Source organism: Piliocolobus tephrosceles, chromosome 12 (genome assembly GCF_002776525.5).
Source record: "Piliocolobus tephrosceles isolate RC106 chromosome 12, ASM277652v3, whole genome shotgun sequence".
Classification (NCBI taxonomy): domain Eukaryota; kingdom Metazoa; phylum Chordata; class Mammalia; order Primates; family Cercopithecidae; genus Piliocolobus; species Piliocolobus tephrosceles.
Genome location: NC_045445.1, coordinates 44,498,696 through 44,519,929, shown reverse-complemented (window position 1 = coordinate 44,519,929; position 21,234 = coordinate 44,498,696). Strand labels below are relative to the sequence as shown.

The following is a 21,234-nucleotide window of genomic DNA, read 5'->3' as shown; positions in this document are numbered from 1 at the left end:
AATCAACCAAATGAAGAGTCAACCCACAGAATGGGAGAAAATATTTGCAGACTACCTAACTGACAAGGGATTAGTAACCAGAATATATAAGGAGCTCAAACAACTCTATAGGAAAAAAATCTAACAATCTGTCAAAAATGGGCAAAAGATTTAAATAGAAATTTCTTAAAAGAAGACATACAAATGGCAAACAGGCATATGAAAAGGTGCTCAGCATCATTGATCATCATAGAAACACAAATCGGAACTACAATTAAATGTCATCTTACCCCAGTTAAAATGGGTTTTATCCAAAAGACAAGCAATAACAAATGCTGGCAGGGATGTAGAGAAAGGGGAACCCTGGTACACTGTTGGTGGGCTGGTAAATTAGTACAACCACTATGGAGAACAATTTGAAGGTTCCTCAAAAAACTGAAAGTTGAGCTACCATATGATCCAGAAATCTCACTTCTGGGTATATACTCAAAAGAAAGGAAATCAGTATATCAAAGAGATATCTGCACTCCTATGCTTTTTGCAGCACTCCTATGCTGTTTACAATAACTAAGATTTGGAAGTAACCTAAGTGTCCATCAACAGATGAATAGATGAAGAAAATGTGGTTCATATACACAATGGATTTGGATTACTATTCAGCCATAAAAAAGAATGCAATCCGGTCATTTGCAACAAAATGGATGGAACTGGAGATCACTGTGTTATGTGAAATAAGCCAGGCACAGAAAGGCAAACATCACATGTTCTCACTTATTTGTGGGATCTAAAAATGAAAACAACCAGATTCATGGACATAGAGAGTAGAAGGATGGTTTCCGGAGGCTGGGAAGGGTAGTAGGGAGTTAAGGGGGAGATGGGGATTGTTAATGGGTGTTAAAAAAAATAGAAAGCATGAATAAGACCTACTATTTGATAGCACAACGGGGTGACTATAGTCAATAATAACTTAATTTGTACATTTTTAAATAACTTGAAGAGTATAATTTGATTATTTGTAACTCAAAGAATAAATGCTTGAGGGAATTGATACCACATTCTCTATGATGTGCTTATTTCTCATTGCATGCCTGTATCAAAACATCTCATGTACCCCATTAATATATATGCCTTCCATGAACCCATAAAAGTTAAAAATAAATAAACGTTGAGCTGAAAGGGGAAGAAAAGAAGAAATCGAAAATCTGATGCAATTTTCTATTATAAAATAGCAGAGATATCATCAGCAATCAAAACCTCTCAATTCAAAGAAAGCCCTGGACCAGATGGCTTCACTGGTGAAGTCTGCCAAATCTTTAAAGAATAATTAATATCAATCCTTCACAAACTCTCCAAAAAACTGTACAGCTAGGGACACTTCCTAACTTATTCTAAGAGGCCATTATTACTCTGATACCAAGATCAAAGATATTGCAATAAAATAAAACTATATGCTATACCCCAAAGAATTCAAAACAAGTACTAAACAAAGACATGTACATGAATGGTCATAGCAGCACTATTCACAATAAGTAAAGATGGAAACAATCCAAATGCCCATCAACAGATGAATGGATAAGTAAAACATCGTATAGCTATAAAATGAAATATTATTCAGTCATAAAAAGTAATGTACTGATATAACATGAATGAACCTTGAAAACCCTATACTAAGTAAAAGAGACCAGACATAAAAGGTTATATATTATATGATCCACTGTATAAACTATCCAGAATAGGTAAACCCATAAAGACAGAAAACAGATTGGTGGTTACTTGGAGCTGAAAGGAGGAGGAAATTAGGAGTAACTGCTTAATGAATACAGTGTTTCCTTTTGAAATTATGAAAATATTTTGGAAGTGTATGGAGGTGGTGGTTGATCAACATTGTGAATATACAAAATAAGACCGATTTTTTTCACTTTCAAGTGTTTGATTTTATGTTATATTGCTTCACCTCAATAAAATGAAATATATTTTCAGAAAAACAAAAGTTAATTTTTTTACTAGCAGATGCTCACTACAAGAAATATGGAAGAAGAGACTTTGTGCTGAGGGAAGATTATTACAGATAGAAGTCTGAAACTGCAGGAAGGAACAAAGAGCACTAACTGTTTAAAACAATGATAATAACAATTTCCTATATTTTATTGTAGCAAAATATACATAACATAAAATTTACCTCTTATAGGGTTTTTAACATAAATAAAAGAAAAGACATAACAACAATTGTACAAAAGTTGAGAGGTCAGTAAGTGGGGTGAAACTGTTATATACTGCTTGTTCAGGAAACAGTAAAAATACTAATTTAAGATAGACTGGAATAAGTCATGGATGCCTTTCATAATCCCTAAGATAACCAAGAAAAAGAATTATAAAATAATGTGTAATTAAAAAGCAATAGAGAAGAAAATAGTGGAATAGAAATACTTGAATAATAAAACAGAAGTCAAGAAAAGAAAAATAAAGGGCAGGACAAATAGAGAATATATAGCAAAATGACAGCTATAAAACCAAGTATATTTAAAAATCACATGCAAATGGACTAAACACTCCAATTAAAATACTACAATTGTCAGACTGTTTCTTTTATTTAAAAAAAATACACATACATGCTGCTTAAAAGAGACTCAAAGTAAATAAAAGGATATAGAAAAGCAAAAGTAAAAAGGATGGGAATATATATCATGCAAACACTAGAAAAGAAAGCTGATCCAGCTATATTTGATGAGATCAACAGAACCCTGAAACCAAAACCGAATGAGAATATAGCAAGAAAGGAAAATGTCAGGCCAATATCTGTCATGAACATACATGCAAAAATCTTGAACAAAATATTACCTACATTAATCCAGTAATATATAAAACAAATGATGACTAAGTGAGATTTATACCAGTAATAGAACCTTGGTTTAACATTTGTAAGTCAACCAATGTATTTTATTATGTTAGATGAATAAAGGGGAAAACCACCAATGGATGCAGAAGTGGCACATGATAAAATTCAACATCTGTTTTTGATTTTTTTTAAAAAATAACAAACTAGGAATAGAAAGGAAATGTTCTAATCTAATAAGGGTTGTTTTTAAAAACCAGACATCATACTTTATGGTGAGATATTGAACTCTTCCCCTGAGATAAGAATCAAAACAAAAGTGACCAGTATTTCCATTTCTCGAATTGTACTGGAAACCCTAATCAGTTTGATAAGTCAAAAAAGTTAAATTTAAGATATAAAGATTGTAAAGAAAGAAGTAAACTCTATTTTGGATAACATGATTATGTATATAAAATATCCAAAAGAATCTACAAATTATTTTAAATGTTTAAATAGGTTGGGCACTTTGGCTAACACCTGTAATCCCAATACTTCGAAAGGCCAAGGCAGGAGGAGTACTTGAGGTCAGGAACTTGTGATCAGCCTGGGAAATATATTGAGACGTTCACCTCCACAACAAAATTTAAAAATAAAAAATTAGCCCGGCATTGTGGTGCACATTTGTAATGCTAGTTACTCAAGAGGCTGAGGTGGGAGGATCACTTGAGCCCAGGGGTTCAAGGCTGCAGTGAGCTATGATCGTGCCACTGCACTTCAGCCTGGGTGACAGAACAATACCCTATCTCAAGAGAAAAAAAAAAAGAAAATATTTAAGTAAATTTAACAAAGTCTCTGGATAGAGCTTAACACATAAGAATGAGTCATATGTCTAGCAGGTAAGATGTCATGGCTAACGCCTGAAATCTCAACACTATAGGAATCCAAGGGGGAGGATTGCTTAAGCCCAGGAGTTCAAGACAATCCTGGGCAACACAGAGAGACCCATGTCTCTACAAATAATTTTTTTAGATTCAGCCAGGCGTGGTGGCACATGCCTGTGGTCCCAGCTACTCAGGAGGCTGAAGTGGGAGGATTACTTGAGCCCAGAAGGTTGAGGCTGCAGTGAGCCATGATTGCACCACTGAACTCCAGCCTAGGTGACAAAATGAGACCCCAACTAAAATAAATAAATGATGGCAAACAATGGGAAAATGTTTTAAAAGACAATATCATTTGCAATAGCATAAAAAATGCGTTATCCGAGAATTAATCTAGTGAACGATGTTTAAGACCTCTCTTATGAAGAAATCAAAAGACCTAGATAAATGGAGAGATACATCATGTGCATGGATTTTGAAAGTGAATATTGTTAAGATATCAATTCTCTGCAAATTGGTCTAAGATTCAATGCAATCCAAATCAAAAGCCCAGAAGGATATCTTCGTGTAGAAATTGAAAAGTTATATATAAAAATTACATGGAAATGCAAAAGATCTAAAACAGGTACAGACAAATTTGGGGGAAAAGAGGAACAAAGTTGGCAGATTATACACCCTCAAGTTTTCAAGGCCTATTTTAAAACTCCAATATTTAAATGTGATAGTGATGCAAACACAGACAAAGAAATCTATGGCACAGATTAGGAAATCAAGTAATTTATAAACAATTACCTAAATTACAGCAAAGCATCCACTGCAATTTAGTGAGGGAAAGAATGGCCTTTTCAGTAAATTTTCCTGAATCATCAGATCTATGCTTCATACTACACACAAAAATTTATTTAAGATGGATTAGATATCATGTGAAATATAAATTAATAAAGCATAGGGTAATATCTTAAGGACCTTCAGGCAAGCAAAAATCCTTCATTAGGACACAGAAAACAGTAAATTTGAAAGGAGAAATTGACAGATTGTACTTCATAAAAATTAAAAGCTTCTGTTCATCAAAAGGCATCAAGACAGTAAAAAGGTAAGCCACAGATTTAGAGAAGACATTTACTACATATAGTGTATATATACGTGTATATATATGACAAAAGACTTGTATCTGGAACTAAGAGAAACCCTACAAATTAATTTTTTTTAAAAGACGAGCTACCTATCTTTTCAAAAAACAGGTAAAAACAGACTACCTATCTTTTCAAAAAATGGGTAAAACACTCAGACCTTTCACTATAGAGGACAAACAAATGGCCAGTAGGCATATTACAAGGAGTTCAACTTATTACCTATCAGGACATGCAAATCAAAATCATGCTGAGATACCAGTACACATCCATCAAGATAGTTAAAAATAAAATGACTGACAATACCAAGTGTTGGTAAAAATGTGAAGTAACTGGGATGTTCATAGGTTGCTGGTGAAGGTGTCAATTGGAAATCCGTGTGCCAGCATCTACTAAAGCAGATCATATGTGTACCATATAATGCAGCAGTGCCACTCCTATGTATATACCTGAAAGAAATGAGTGCTCTTGTCCAACTTTAAGGCACATACAAGAATATTCATAGCCTCGGGGATATTTAAGATATACCCAAGAGGCAAGAGGATTGCTCGAGTCCAGGAGTTTGAGACCATCCTGGGCACTATATCAAGATTCTGTCTGTTAAAAAAAATATATTTAGCCAAGAATTGTGGCATGCACCTGCAGTCCCTAGTGACCCGGGAGGATGACGGGGAAGAATTGCTTGAGCCCAGGAGTCTGAGGTTGTAGTGAACTATGATTGCACTGCTGCACTGGAGTGAGATCTTGTCTCAAAAAGAAAAAAAAAATCCCCAAACCAAAACAACACAAAGGTCAGTCAATGGGAGAATAGACAAACTGTGATATATTCATACAAATACTTCACAGCAATGAAAAAGAATGAACTATAAGGCAAAAACATGGATAAATCTCACATTAATGTTGAATTTAAGAAGCCAGATGTTTTTCAAAGTCTATTGCACAGCACGGTGACCACAGTTATTAATGTATATTTCAAAATTGCTAAAATAATAGATTTCTTTTCTGAGATGGAGTCTCACTCTGTCGCCCAGGCTGGAGTGCGGTGGCGTGATCTCGGCTCGCTGCAACCTCCGTCTCCTGGGTTCAAGCGATTGTCCTGCCTCAACCTCCCTAGTAGCTGGAAATACAGGTGTGTACCACCACACTTAGCTAATTTTTTTTTTTTTTTTTTTGTATTTTTAGTAGAGACAGGGTTTCACTCTGTTGGCCAGGCTGGTCTCAAACTCCTTACCTCAAAAGATCCGCCTGCCTCAGCCTCCCAAAGTGCTGGGATTACAGGCATGAGCCACCACACACAGCCCCAAGAATAGATTTTTAAATATTCTCTACAAAAAAGTATGTGAGGTGATGCATATGTTAATTAGCTTGATATAATCATTCCACAATGTATACATATTTCAAAACATCACATTATATCTCATAAATATATACAATTATTTTTTGTCAAGTAAAAATTAAAATTTAAATTCAAAAAGAAGCCAGATGTCAAAGAATACATATTATATGATACCATTTATAGGAAGTTCAATAACTGACAAAAGCTTTTTATAATCATGATAGTCACTATAGTGGTTACCTTTGGGGAGTGTTGACTGGGAGTGGACAGGAAGGAGCTTTCTGGGACAATAGAAATATTCTGTTTTAAGGTAGGTAGTTAGTAGTTATGTGAGGGTATACTTCTGTAAAATCAATCCAGCAGTACACTTAAACTTTATGAACATTACTTCATGAAAATTATACATCATGTTCTTAAAAAAACAAATTGTCAGGTCAAAAAAAATAAAATCCAACTATATGCAATGTACAAAAGACACATCAACATAAGGATTCAAAAAGGTTGAAAGTAAAATGATAAGAAAATGTTATATCAGGCAAATACTAAAATAATTTAGTAGATCTATTTTAATATCAGAAGAAAATATACTTAAAGGTAATAGAGAAAAACTGAGTCACTACATTAAGCCTCTAACATTTTCTGTCATTTTTTGTGGGGGAGAGTCACTTTTTGTTTTCTCTATTTGTTGTTTCGTTTTTACTGAGTTCATAGGAGGGGGAAGAAGTTTGGGGCTAAATGGAAGGAGGAAGGTAAGAAAGAAACAGATGTTTAACATGAAGAAGACTTCTCAGGTATAACCAAATGAGAAAAGGAAACAGATTTTAGTTCATCTTGTTAATCAAATATATGTCTCTGCCTGAACCTTTCATTATGATATCCTGACAATTATAAATTACATTTTTCTAAGAAATTTGCAGACTGGGTAAGCCAGAGTCTTCGAGGGACTTCCCAAAACCTGAGAGCTCAACCAATACAAAAGCCTTATTATTCATTTCGCTTCTGCGAATAATTACTTGAAGAAAAATAAGTTTCCAGCAGGGAATTGAAAGAATTGTTCTCCTTTGAAGATAAGACTTGTGAATATCCCATAGAGGAGGCAATTGGAAAGTAATGAGGCGAAAATGGATTATACTCTCACTTCTATGCCATAGGAGGAAAAAGTTTCCTTTATAGGAAATTAATTCACACCTTCACTTCCTTAAGAATGGATTCAGAATGGGGATAGAGACAAGCTAAAAGGAGGAGGAAATTTGATTTGATCACTCAATTTTAACCACCTACTTTGTGTAAGACTTTTTCTCAGTGCCAGTGGTTTGTATAAGTGTTTAATATATGAAAAACATATAGTTATCCCCGGGAACTTAAAATATAGTAGGAATTTAAGTATACAAATAATAAAAGACAGACTATAATGTCTTTTTAGAATACATTTTATGGTATGTATTTAAGGTATACAACATGATGTTATGAGATACATATGTGATAAAATGGTTATCATAGTGAATCAAATGATCGTATCTATCATTTCACATAGTTACCCATTTTTCCCATGTGGCAAGAGCAGCTATAAACTACTTGTTTAGAAAAATTCCTAAACATAATACACTATTATTAATTATAGTCTTCATGTTATATATTAGATGTTTAGATTTGTTCATCCTACATATCTGCTACTTTGTATCCTTTGACCTACATCTACTCATTTCCTCTCCCTATGAGCCCCAACACCCCTGTAACCACTATTTTATTCTCTATCTCCATATATTTGACTTTTTTTGGTCATATTTCACATATGTGACATCATGCAATTTTGTGTGTGTGTGTCTAGCTTACTTTATTTAGTATAATGTCCTCCAATTCATCCATGTTGTGGCAAATGACAGGATTTCTTCCTTTTATAGGGCTCAATGATATTCAATTGTGTGTGTATATATATATGTACAGACACACACACACACACACGCACAATCACAGATTCTTTATCCATTCATCCATTGATGGACACTTGGGTTGTTTCCATATCTTGGATATTGTGAATAATGCTGCTATATACCCAAAGGAAAAGAAATCATCACCTCATAAAGATATCTTCACTCTCATGTTCATTGCAGCATTATTTATAATAATTTATTTTGAAGGATATGCAAAAGGACCATCTAGGCAGGACTACTGGAATGGCAGAGTGCACATCTCTGCAAACCCACCACTGCATAAAAGCAATGGAAACAGTGACAAAAATTGTCAAAATAATCTTTTGCAGAACTCTAGAAGTTAAGCAAATACCTGTGAGAATCTGAGGAGTATTTATTCAGAAACTGCTAAATATTTGTAAGGACACCAGGATTTGTAGAATTATAACTTGACACACTCGACTACTTCCAGACATCTCTCAACAACTCCACAATAGCAAAAATATAACCCACAAAATGAGACAAAATATTTGTACATCATATATCTGATCAGGGACTTGTAACTATATATATGACACAAAACTCAATAACGAAAAGCCAAATAACCCAATTTTAAAAGTAAACAAAAAAACTAAATAGACATTTCTTCAAAGAAGATATACAAATGGACAATAAGTTCATGAAAAGATGCTCAATATCATTAGGTATCAGGGAAATGCAAATCAAAACCACAATGCCCACTAAGATGGCTGTAATAAAAAATATAGACAATAACAAGTGTTGGTGAAGATGTCAAGAAACTGGAACCCTCATGCCTTGCTGGTGGAAATGTAAAACGTTGTAGCCACTGTGGAAAGCAGGTTGACAGTTCCTTAAAACATTAAACATTAATTACAATATGAACTAGCAATTACACCCCTAGGTGTCTAGGATATGTCAATACAAAAACTTGTACACGAATGTTCCTAGAAACGTTGTTTACAATAGTCAAAAAGTAGAAACCATCCAAATGTCCATCAACGGATGGATGAATAAACAAAATGTGTTATGCTCATTCCATGGAATATTATTCTGCAATTAAAAAGAATGAAATGTTCATACATGCTACAATGTAGATGAATCTTGAAAATATTCTGCTAAGTGAAAGAAGCCAGACACAAAGGACCACATAATGTAGGATTACATTTATATGAAATGTCCAGGATAGGCAAATACATAGAGACAGGAAGTAGATCGGTGGTTGCTAGGAGCTGGGGTAAAAAGGGAAGTGGGAACTGACTGCTAATGGGAAAGGGGTTTCTCTTCGAGGTGTTAAAAATGTTCTAAAGTTGTGCGGTGATGCTTGAATAACTGTAAATATACTAAAAACCACTGAATTGGTTTTTAAATAAGTGAATTGTATGATATGAGAATTATATCTCAATTAAACTTTTTTTTAAAAGCACTATGTGATGTGAACAGTATGGTTGCCAATTAAGGACCTCAGAGGAAGGGGTTGACTGCTCAGATCACTTCCCTGGTTTGTTCTAGATTAGTTCTGCTCAAGTCTTGAGCAAGGCAAAGATTCAGATGGGGATGTTGGTAACTCCCAACAACATTAATTTCATTAGGTTTACACTTGATCAGAAGATCTGGCTGCACAGCACAGCCTCATTTAATCCTACCTGACACAATTTATTGCTCCTACAGTCTGTTATCCCAAGGTCACCAGCCATCTCCTAAACTGTGCAGATAGATGCCTCTCAGTACCTCAAACGTTATCTAATCTGTCCCCGCCTCATACTCTCAAATAAGTGGCTACCTAATTTCCTCTGCCATGGGTAGGAAAATAATGCTCCTCAAGCAGGACCTATATGACAGGCACTGACTCATTTAATTCCTAAAGCAATGCTGTGAAATATGTACTAATATCATTTTCATTTTACAGATCGGGAATCTGAGTCATGGAATGGTAATTTTGCCAAGGTCACAAAACTAGTCAGTAGCATGATTAGGATTTGAGCCCAGACTGGTGCCAACAACAATGTGTTTAATAAAAATGCTGTGCTGTGTTCCCAGAAAGGCCCTTTCACATCCTTCCTAGTCATTCTTCCCAAGTTTTATACATTTGCAGTTATCTAGTGAAGAGCAGCTCCGTGTCTCAGTCACTTTGTTTCCATTTCCCTCTCCCTCCACCCAACATAGTTTTCATATCTTTAAATTCACTGCTCTGACAACCAGAGCCCATCATTGGTTTCTATATTATCAGTTTATCCAGTCTCCTATCTTTGTAGCACAATGTAGCAATTTCCACTTTGTAGCACAAAATTCTGTGCAAAAATTCAGTGCAAAACTGGGCCCCCCTCCACCTCTAACTCAACTGTCCCTTTCCAGTACTTCAACCCTCCCATGTTTTTCAACACTATTTCCACACCAATAGCCACCCTCATAGCCATTAAAGAGGTCACAACAGTTGGGGTTTAGGGGACATGAAACAAGGGAAGGCTTCAAAGGGAAGATCGCACCTCTCCTGGTCCCTGAAGGACAGGTAGAATTGGAGCGAACGTTCCAAAAGAAGAATATATAAGTAAATGCATGAATAGCCAAGTGTCTAAAAGCAGACTTTGGGATTTGAAAGTTTGGGGTGGAAATCCCAGGCCCACTAGCTGTATCATCTTAACCAATTTACTTAACTTCTTTAAACTTAAGTTTAAATTTTAAAACATCTAGATAATAATGTCTGCCTTTCTGGGGGTCTTGAGGATTGAATGAAATCATATAAAACACAATCTCTCAATCAAAAAAACAATCACCAATAAAGCAGTAAACATCAGTCATTCTTGGCAACCAGTAGTAGTTAACTTTGCCAGTGTTGGTGAATTTGGGAGAATAGCCTGGGAAAATAAATTCAGATCAGACCAAGGTAGGTATTTAAAGATTATGAGAATTCGGAAGAAAATAGGCAATAGAGTTATCAAAGTTTGTGTGGGAGGAGGGAATGAGAGGGGGAATGAGAAGGGGAAAGGGAGAGAAGTTGGGGGGGAGAGAGGGAGGAGAGAACGAGACGGGGAAAGTGAGACAAGTGTGGGGGAGAAAGGGAGGGAGGGAGCCAAAAAGAGAGAGGGAGAAAATGGAAAAGGGTTAGCTGGACCTGGTGGCTCGCGCCTGTAGTCCCAGCTACTCTACTCGGGAGGCTGAGGCAAGAGAATTGCTGGAACCCAGGCGGCGGAGGTTGGCAGTGAGCCAACATCATGCCGCGGCACTCCAGCCTGGGCCACAGAGTGAGACTCCGTCTCAAAAAAAAAAAAAAAGGGAAGAGGGAGAAGGGTAGAAGGGTTGCTATAGGGAATGGTCAGAACTAAGCAAGTTACTCAGTATTTCTTTGTAACTTATTGATGTTATGTTTATTGTCTAGCACTCTCATTACACTTCGAGCCTCATAAGGATACGAAACATGTCTATTTTATTCACCACTCTATATACAGAGCTTTGCACAATCCTTGGCACACAGTGAATACTTGATAAATATTTATTGAATGAATCATGATGAGGAGGAGAGGGAACCAAAAAAATAAAGATTCCGAGAATTCAAGATAGGCGACTGGGAGAATACAAAAGTTTGGAAATGCAGAGGAAATAATGAGTTTAAATTTTGCACGTACAAGTTTGAGAAGCCTATAGTGCACTCGTGTTCATGTTTAGCAAAATTCATATGTGTAATTGGAGCTCAGATAAGGGGTGGGGGCTTGGGATAGGTTGTTAGGATTCATTAGCATACGGGTAGCAATTTACGTCACCCTGAAGATGGGAGGGTTTAAAAAGGGGGATGCACCGGAAGTGACGCCAGTCAGAGGTTAGCAGAAAACGGAAGCGGACTGGCTGAGAAGAAGCTTCCGTTAGCGCTACCTTAAAAGGAAAAGAGGCAGATAAAGAAAAAGGTTAAAAGTATGAGACGGGGCAGAAGCTACTGGTCTCAGGAAGACAGAGAAAGACACCAAAGAAGAAGTTACTATTACGAGGGACCACACACCAGCCACTCAAGGTAAAACTACAACATCTAATTTGCCATTTAAATCAGAAGTCGTTGGCGGCTTTGGGATGAGAGGTTTTTAAGGGGTGTTGGGGAGCAAAGCCAGATTGCCGTGAAAGTTATATTGCTTGAGTTTGAATCTCAACTAGTCTGTTACCGTAGGCAGATTCACTCCATCTTAGCTGTAAAATGAAGATGATAAAATAGTAGAAATTACCTCAGCATTGTTATAACAAGTGGATATATGTAAAACTGATTAGAAAAGTACCTTACATACAGTCAGCGCTTGACATTTTAGTTATTGTTAGAATACTTTGCAGAGGCCGGGCGCGGTGGCTCAAGCCTGTAATCCCAGCACTTTGGGAGGCCGAAACGGGCGGATCACGAGGTCAGGAGATCGAGACCATCCTGGCTAACACGGTGAAACCCCGTCTCTACTAAAAAATACAAAAAACTAGCCGGGCGAGGTGGCGGGTGCCTGTAGTCCCAGCTACTCGGGAGGCTGAGGCAGGAGAATGGCGTGAACCCGGGAGGCGGAGCTTGCAGTGAGCTGAGATCCGGCCACTGCACTTCAGCCCGGGCGACAGAGCGAGACTCCGTCTCAATAAAAAAAAAAAAAAAAAAAAAAAAAAAAAAAAAAAAAAAGAATACTTTGCAGAATAAATAGCCCCTAAAAGGTGGTGAATGGCACTGTGAACTTAATTTTTGTTGGTGTCTACAAGACATTTTAAAATGCCAAAATAGGGAAACTAGATGAACTTTTCCTGTTGAATATGGCTAGGTTAAAATGAAACAGTAATTTTAGGCATACTGCCAAAACATAGTAATTCAGTGAGGATGATCCTTCCAGAATGTTCCAGAATGCTAAATTGTTCACTATTCATGCACGCCTTTCCCCAAGCCCCGCCCATTTATCCTATAAGCTTCGGAAAAGGAGGTCTCGCATTTCTAATTGGTCTCCAGAGGGCTTTGGCTCCGCCTCCTGTGGCAAAAAAAAGTCCCTGTAATTGAACACTTTCATTTTTGCTTGTCCCCAGGCTTGTCGTTAGAAAACTAAGGGACTTTCCTTTTGAGTATCATGTTTACAAAAGCAAAGTGGTTTTTAAATTTTAAACTAAGTAAGTATCGAACAAGTAGATAAGTCGGATAGGAGGGATCTGCAGGAACCGAAGGGAGGTGGAACTTAAGGTTGGAACATCGGTGTGCTTTTAACGACGGACCGAGCTACTTCCGGGAGAGAATGGGAGGGTGGAAAATTCTGTGCGTTTGGCGGGTTTCGCTCTCTTAATAAGTATTGATCATTCCGCAGCTCTGGGGGCCAGACACGTGAGGAGGTAGTGACGCCGCCAGTGCCGGAACACGCTGCTGCAGGCTCCCCGATGGCCATGTCTGTGGTGAGTGCTTGGGCCGCGACAGGTCTGCTGGGCGCCGGACTCCAGTGGCTGATTGGAGGGACTCCGGGGCGGTCTGGTTGCTGCTCACGTGGATAGGTGACGAATCACGGCCCGACTCTCTCTACTGCGGGGCGGGGCCCACGTTTTGCTGCCCGCCCTGCCGGCCCCAACCCCGCCTGGTTTGCGGTCGCTTTCTGGTCCCGGAAAGGAGCCTGAGCTGGGAAATAGCGAGAGGCTGGGGTGTTGGGATTTGTTGTTTATGGCTTGCATTCTCTTTTTCTTGATTATCTTCCTAAAAATCACTTTCAGTCACCTGACAAACTGGCGATTCATTGTTCTTAATTCAGTAATAGATTGGGCCCCGTAAATGAATGAGATTAATTCTCCGGCACGAACGCCAACAGCGTTGCTTTCTTCGGTTTCACAGTTCTTATGCAAACAGCAGTGAATGTTCACGTAATGTGGGAAAGTTTCCTAAGTGGAGCTGCCAGTTTTTCAAGTAGTTGAACTACTTTGGGGGGTGTGGGTGTGTGTGTGTGTGTGTGTGTGTGTGTGTGTGTGTTTTCCGTTCAACAACTTTGGAGTTTGGCCCTAACATCTCAGTTGGAAAAGAGAAAACACTTGCCTAGCTTATTCAGTGACAGTTTTCGCTGCTGTCTCTCCTTTTCTAAGTGTCAGGTGGTGTCATTTTCATTGCCGTGAATGTTTGTAAAATATTGAAAGTCTAAAGTACTTACTTGCCAAGAAAAGATTATAAATTTATATGTAGAGACTGAAAAAGACTCAGATTCATTGAGAAGATTATGTCCTAAAGACATGCACTGAAAATTAGTGAAAAATTTTAAAATTGCAAACTTTAGAGTCCAGCCTTTAAAATGTCTGAATTTATATGAAAGAATGTGGACTATATATAGAAGTACATGGTGGTTGAAATAAATCATCAGCTTCTGTCAGTGGTTTTGTGTTTGTGAGGGGTTGAAAAGGTTGGTAATCTATACTTCTGGAATTTTTCTTGTAGGATTTTAAAACTTATGTAGATCAGGCATGTAGAGCTGCTGAGGAGTTTGTCAATATTTACTATGAGACAATGGATAAAAGAAGACGGGTGAGTGTTGTAGACTCTACTACTCTTTTTAGACTACTACTCTTTATTAAATACCAGGTCGTGTCTGGAGCCAGCGTTTCATCTGCCTTGCATAAGTGGTAACTGTGGACTTACCCTTTAAAAGCAAATTGCTCAGGGAAGGATTGGTATGGCATTAGTGGGAACATGGGCTCTGGAATCATATCCCAGGTTTACCTTTACCTAGTTTTTTAACCTGGAGCAAGCTGTCATTTTCCCTTAACCTCATTTTGTTTTCAGGTTGGTAAGTATGAATTAATTAAAATACCACACTTAAAGTTGGGCCCAGCATATATTCACTTAAATATGTTTCCTTTTCTTAGTTTCGTCAGTTAACCAATATGGTTAAGGTAATATTAGTGCTAATGAAGGGGTCGGTCATTACTGGGAATATTTCCTGATTCGCCCCTTTTATTTCATATATTTATAGATAATTTCTGATTATGGTTCAAAAGTATAGCTCACACCCACAAAAAGTGTACATGTAGCATGGATAATATTAAGTCCTCAGCAGACCGAGATTTCATCAGCTTTTTCATTGCAACTTATCCCTGCACCATATCTTTTAAGTAATTATGTCAGTATGTGGTCAAGTGAGTCTTGCCTAGGTCTCTTACCAGCATAGAACTGTGCTTTGGAGAACTATTTCTATCCTGCAGCTGCAAAAGTTAATACCCTATCTCTAAAAACCTATTTTTTGTATAAAACCCATTTATTAAACATGGGATTATATATATATATATATACTTTAAGTTCTGGGATACAGGTGCAGAACGTGCAGGTTTGTTACATAGGTATACACGTGCCATGGTGGTTTGCTGCACCCATCAACCCGTCATCTACATTAGGTATTTCTCCTAATGCTATCCCTCCCCTAGCTCCCCACCCCTTGAAAGGCCCGGGTGTGTGATGCTTCCCTCACTGTGTCCATGTGTTCTCATTGTTCAGCTCCCACTTATGAGTGAAAACGTGGTGTTTGGTTTTCTGTCTCTGTGTTAGTTTGCTGAGAATGATGGTTTCCAGCTTTATCCATGTCCCTGCAAAGGACATGACCTCATCCTTTTTTTATGGCTGTATAGTATTCCATGCTGTATATGTGCCACATTTTCTTTATCCAGTCTAACATTGATGGGCATTTGGGTTGGTTCCAAGTCTTTGCTATTGTGAATAGTGCTGAAATAAACGTATGTGTGCATGTGTCTTTATAGTAGAACGATTTATAATCCTTTGGGTATATACCCAGAAACGGGATTGCTGGGTCAAATGGTATTTCTGGTTCTAGATCCTTGAGGAATCGCCACACTGTCTTCCACAATGGTTGAACTAATTTACACTCTCACCAACAGTGTAAAAGCATTTCTATTTCTCCACATCCTCTTCAGCACCTGTTGTTTCCTGACTTTTTAATTATCACCATTCTAACTGGCCTGAGATGGTATCTCATTGTGGTTTCGATTTGCATTTCTCTAATGACCAGTGATGAGGCGCTTTTTTCATGCTTGTTGGCCACATAAATGTCTTCTTTTGAAAAGTGTCTGTTCACATCCTTCACCCACTTTTTGATGGGGTTGTTTTTTTCTTGTAAATTTATTTAAGTTCCTGTAGATTCTGAATATTAGACCTTTGTCAAATGGATAGATTGCAAAAATTTTCTCCCCTTCTGTAGGTTGCCTGTTCACTCTGATGATAGTTTATTTTGCTGTGCAGAAGCTCTTTAGTTTAATTAGATCCCATTTGTCTATTTTGGCTCTTGTTGCCATTACTTTTGGTGTTTCAGTCATGAACTCTTTGCCCATGCCTATGTCCTGAATGATATTGCGTAGGTTTTCTTGTAGAGTTTTATGGTTTGGGTGTTACGTCTTCTAAGTGTTTAATCCATCTTGAGTTAATCTTTGTATAAAGTGTAAGGAATGGGTCCAGTTTCAGTTTTCTGCATATGGCTAGCCAGTTTTCCAAACACCATTTATTAAATAGGGAATCCTTTCCCTATTGCTTGTTTTTGTCGGGTAAAAACCTATTTTTTAAGGCAAAAGATAAAAGAAGTTTCTTGTACTGATATTTGATGTCAGGGAAAAGGGATGTGACAATGGATGTTTATTGTGCCTTGCCTTGAATGTGTATTGTACCTTATTGCTTTCAAAAAATAAAGTAGGAAAAAAACAGACAACATAGTTTATTACCAGTGTCAAGGTATGTGTTGACTTTTTTTTTTTTTTTTTTGAGATGGAGTCTCACTCTGTCGCCCAGGCTGGAGTGCAGTGGCACAATCTTGGCTTGCTGCAACCTCTGCCGCCCAGGTTCAAGCGATTCTCCTGCCCCAGCCTCCCGAGTAGCTGGGATTACAGGCACCTGCCACCGTGCCTGGCTAATTTTTGTAGTTTTAGTGGAGATGGGGTTTCACCATCTTGACCAGGCCAGTCTTGAACTCCTTACCTCGTGATCCACGCGCCTCAGCCTCCCAAAGTGCTGGGATTACAGGCGCAAGCCACTGTGCCCGCCCGGCCTTTTAACCCAAGTTACGTTATAGAATTAAGCTAATAGTGTGTCTTGTGACCCCAGAGTTTTAACTGTTGAATTTCTGCCTCATTCGGGCCGTAACTCATTTGACTTATCAAAGTCTCTGCTTTAGCAAGTACTCATGATTCTTTTGAACTAAGTACACTAATAGAGTAGTACTATAGCCGAGCATGGTGTGACATGCCTGTAACCCCAGCTACTTGGGAGACTGAGGCAAGAGGATTTCTTGACCCCAAGAGTTTGAGACCAGCCTGAGGCAATAGAGCGGGACCCTGTCTCAAGGTTTTTAAAAAACAGAATAAATTTTAAGAAAACACAGACCTATTCTCTAAAAAGTGGAAGTAATGAACTAATTCTTTCTAACACATGCAGATATTAAATGTTTCATATATATCGCCACTAGCATTAAAGGTTACAGGTAGGGCTTGATCAAAAACTTTGTTAATTCTCATAATTACAAAAGGAAGACACACTAAAACTGGCTTGGGGCTGCATGTGCTTGGAATTTGTGATCATTTAATTCATTTTAATACAGAAAGCAGAACTTAATTGGATGCAAGGTTTTATTGTGTCTAAAGTGAAATGTGAAAAAATATATTTTACTGCCTAGTTTATGAAGAGTAAGATGATATTTATTTAAGGCCAAGATTATAAGACAGACGTTTTGTTCACATTGGTTTCCAGTGGAGATGGAGCAAGCAGAGTGGAGATGAAGATAGAACTACAAAAAATGTTTATATACAATCTGTAATATTTTAATCCATTTCTATAAAATTTTTATCTAGAAGCAGAATTATTTCTCTTTTTAAAATTTGTCTTTGTTTTTAGGCACTAACTAGGCTGTATCTGGACAAGGCCACCTTAATATGGAATGGAAATGCTGTTTCAGGGCTGGATGCCCTAAATAATTTTTTTGACACATTGCCTTCTAGTGAGTTCCAGGTCAATATGTTAGATTGCCAACCAGTTCATGGTAAGATCATGATCTTTCAAGATGCTTCCTTTGTTTTCCTTTAGTAAGCACTGAGCTTTTATACCAAAAGCAGCGAGAAACTTTTAGTAGTAGAACTATTTACTTATTTGAGCAAGTTAAATATTATGAAAAATTTAACTGTCCAGTCAAACTTTGGTCTTCCTTCAGATTCTTTCCACTACTAGGTTTTGATGGATTGTGTGATTTTGGCTTATTAAAAGTTGTATGTAAAGTTGAGATTAAATGTGACTTTTGTAAATAGAGCGGAAAGATTATCTGATTTCTCGAAATAGTTGCCTGCTGGACCCTGAAATGTCTCCAGAGTAAAATTATACCGTATCTCTGATTAATGTGTTTCAGTATCTTACAATCTATTAATATTTCACAGAAATTTACTCTGTTATGTGAAAGGATGACTTTTGACAAGACAATTTGATTCCAGGTAGATGGATACAGTTGAATATAACCTCTAGGTGGAGTCCTAAGTGCCTTAAATTGTAGTTTAGGGTGATTTTTTTTTTTTTTTTCCTTTATAATTTCTGAAAAGAACAATAGTTTAAGAAGCAAAACATGAGTAAGCTCTGTTAGAAAACTGAAATTTTAATTCTGAAATATTTATATATATATGAAGGAAATGGTCCTATACTAGATATAAGCCCCCCTCATTTTAAAACTAGAGTATCCCAAAGTTTCCTGGACTGAAAATAATTTTAATATCTTTGAATGAGTATTTAGTTTTCTGGATTTGGGTATGCATGCTTAAGGGACAGAAAGTTTATGAAAAAAATTTTAAGCATTAGTCCATAAACAGTGTATTTTAAGCCTAAAAATCTGCTTATTTAGAGATAGAAAATGACCTGTTCTCTTTTTTTTTTTTAATGTGGATAAAGAGCAAGCAACTCAGTCCCAAACTACAGTTCTTGTTGTGACCAGTGGAACTGTGAAGTTTGATGGAAACAAACAACATTACTTCAACCAGAACTTCCTGCTGACTGCTCAGTCCACTCCCAACAATACTGTGTGGAAGATTGCAAGTGATTGCTTCCGTTTTCAAGATTGGTCTAGTAGTTAAAGGGGCAAAAGTCCATTCTCATTTGGTCCATTAGTTCCAGCAACTGAAATTTATGTGAATTATTTTGATTGTAGAAGCACTAATAATATGTGCTAAAACTAAATTTCTTTAATATTTTCTATTCCTATCAGCACCTTTTCTAGCAGCTGCCAGTTTGGAGCATTGCCCTCTAAGAGCTTTAAAGCTATTTTTTTACATGCCTTATATACATTCCAATAATAACATTCTTACAGTAATATTAAACACATGATCTTGGTACTAACATACTCACTGTGAACCCAGCCTATTGCAAAAATAAAATCCTTTTATAATATTATCTATGGGATGTCACCACAATATAATGCTCTGGGAAGAAGTGAAGTTTTTTGATTATTAGGTTAATTTTGTAGTAAAACACATTGCCTGTTTTCAGTTAACACTGGTAATGCCATTTTAATATATGACTTTTTCAATTCAGTTCAGTGAAAATAGTACAGGTTTAGGTTTACGTAACTACTCTGACATAGTGGAATTGCATATAGAGATGTTCAGTAGTCTTTTTTCATTCTAAGTGATTTTATTTTGACATGTTTTCTTATGAAGTAAATTAATCAACTAGAGAGGTGCAAAACATTCTCAGTTGATATCTGAGTATTGGGTGCATTTTGTGGCTTAAAAACAAAGCTTCCTAAAAAGATTTTTCTTGGCAGCTTCAGGTCTATACATTTAGGTAATGAGTGGTAGTACAACTAATAGCTTTAACAGGAGAATAGGGAATGAGAAATAGAAATCCAAGGCTGAAGCCAAAAGTTAGGATGGTGGCCAAATGGTAAACTGCTGGTACTTGTTTTCTACCTCCCAAAACTGTAGCTTATTTTTAGGATTTAAATCACTAAGTTAATAAGTATCCTTGCCAAATGATCATGAGTGTCATTTTTGGTCTAAGACTAATATTTTTAGGTCTTTTCACTTCACCTCATACTTATCATCAATGTATATCTCCATTTATTCAAGAACTTACTGGGGTAAAATAACAGCAATAAACCTAACCTTTTAACAGGGTCTAACATGAGAGTTGGAGTCAAAGCCATTGTTATCTTTTGGTGACACCCTTAAATTTTAAGTCTTCCATGTGAACTTTAGGCCCAAAGTTTCTTATGTATGACACATCCCCCAAATAAGTGATTTTTTTCCCAGTGCTTTGTACTGTCAACTGCATTATCTTGAGTTATTTAAAGGTAGAATTATTTAATTTTGTGATTTGTTCTTCCATATGACATTGAGCAAATAGATCTGTTTTAAAATATGTTTCTGCTATGTGGCTAACTCATTGTTCTTTTTTAAAAAAGAAAATGGAGAATAGCAAATCTTCATGATAATCCTCAAAAGAACAAAATGCTTAACTTTATCTCTCAGTTTCTAAAGGTGAAAAACCTAGATTCACTTTTGCTTAAACGTTAAATATCTTTTCCATTTTTTAATGTTTATAAGCTAGATATGTCAACTTTGTTTCTACATGGCAACCAAAAACTGTTTCTTTTCACTTAATTATAAAACCAGTAATTCATTTACTCTTGCCCAAAACCACACACTGTATTTCTGTTATAGTAACAAAATAGAATTACGTAGAATTGTATGGAACTCAGATTTAAACCATGCTTTCTTGTGGTACTGATCGAAACTTACACATTTTATTCTACTCATAGTGAGCTTATTATTTTGGATTGATTTTCCAAAACCACAGCTTTAGCAGGAACAATCAGAATGCCCAAATGCTGTCCTTTCCATTATGGAGAATAACGTCAAGTAAAAGCTGCATATAACTAGCAATAACTACATTGAATGGTGCGCATTGTTCATGATTGTTGTGTGTTTTAAGACTTGTTTATAAATTGCTTTTTCCAAACTCTGTATAACTTTTAAATGGCTGGAACTACTCTTACAAGGACTAGACTGTATTTTTGACATGCTCTTATTTTTGTAACTTGAAAAAATAAAATTTTGCCTTGTGACAGATTTTCTCAAGCTTGTTTTAAGGTCTTTTGATTTTTGTTCTTAGGTTTCAGAATGATTACTTGTTTCTTTACAATATAAGGTTTTTCAAATTTAGAAAAAAATT

At 36.7% G+C, this 21,234-nt stretch overlaps 1 protein-coding gene across 3 annotated transcripts; it reads left to right on the top strand.

Moving 5' to 3' along the window:
• The first annotated feature begins 13,074 nt into the window (after positions 1-13,074).
• On the top strand, positions 13,075-21,140 carry NXT2 (nuclear transport factor 2 like export factor 2). Of its 3 annotated transcripts, XM_023203101.1 has the most exons (5): positions 13,075-13,175; positions 13,367-13,451; positions 14,470-14,556; positions 17,920-18,064; positions 18,955-21,140. In XM_023203101.1, the coding sequence occupies exons 2-5, from the start codon at positions 13,437-13,439 to the stop codon at positions 19,134-19,136; spliced, it is 429 nt and encodes a 142-aa protein (XP_023058869.1). In that variant the 5' UTR covers positions 13,075-13,175; positions 13,367-13,436; the 3' UTR covers positions 19,137-21,140. The 3 variants fall into 3 exon arrangements, with proteins under 3 accessions (XP_023058869.1, XP_023058868.1, XP_023058870.1); XM_023203100.1 differs by having other exon boundaries at positions 13,077-13,451; XM_023203102.1 differs by lacking the exons at positions 13,075-13,175; positions 13,367-13,451 and adding an exon at positions 13,461-13,547.
• The last annotated feature ends 94 nt before the right edge of the window (positions 21,141-21,234 follow it).

What these genes read in the sequence shown, in the direction of transcription:
- NXT2 (XM_023203101.1), top strand. An exon ending in CAATGGATAAAAGAAGACGG is followed by an intron (nt 14,557 to 17,919) that starts GTGAGTGTTGTA and finishes CTTTGTTTTTAG; the next exon opens with GCACTAACTAGGCTGTATCT. An exon ending in AGATTGCCAACCAGTTCATG is followed by an intron (nt 18,065 to 18,954) that starts GTAAGATCATGA and finishes ATGTGGATAAAG; the next exon opens with AGCAAGCAACTCAGTCCCAA.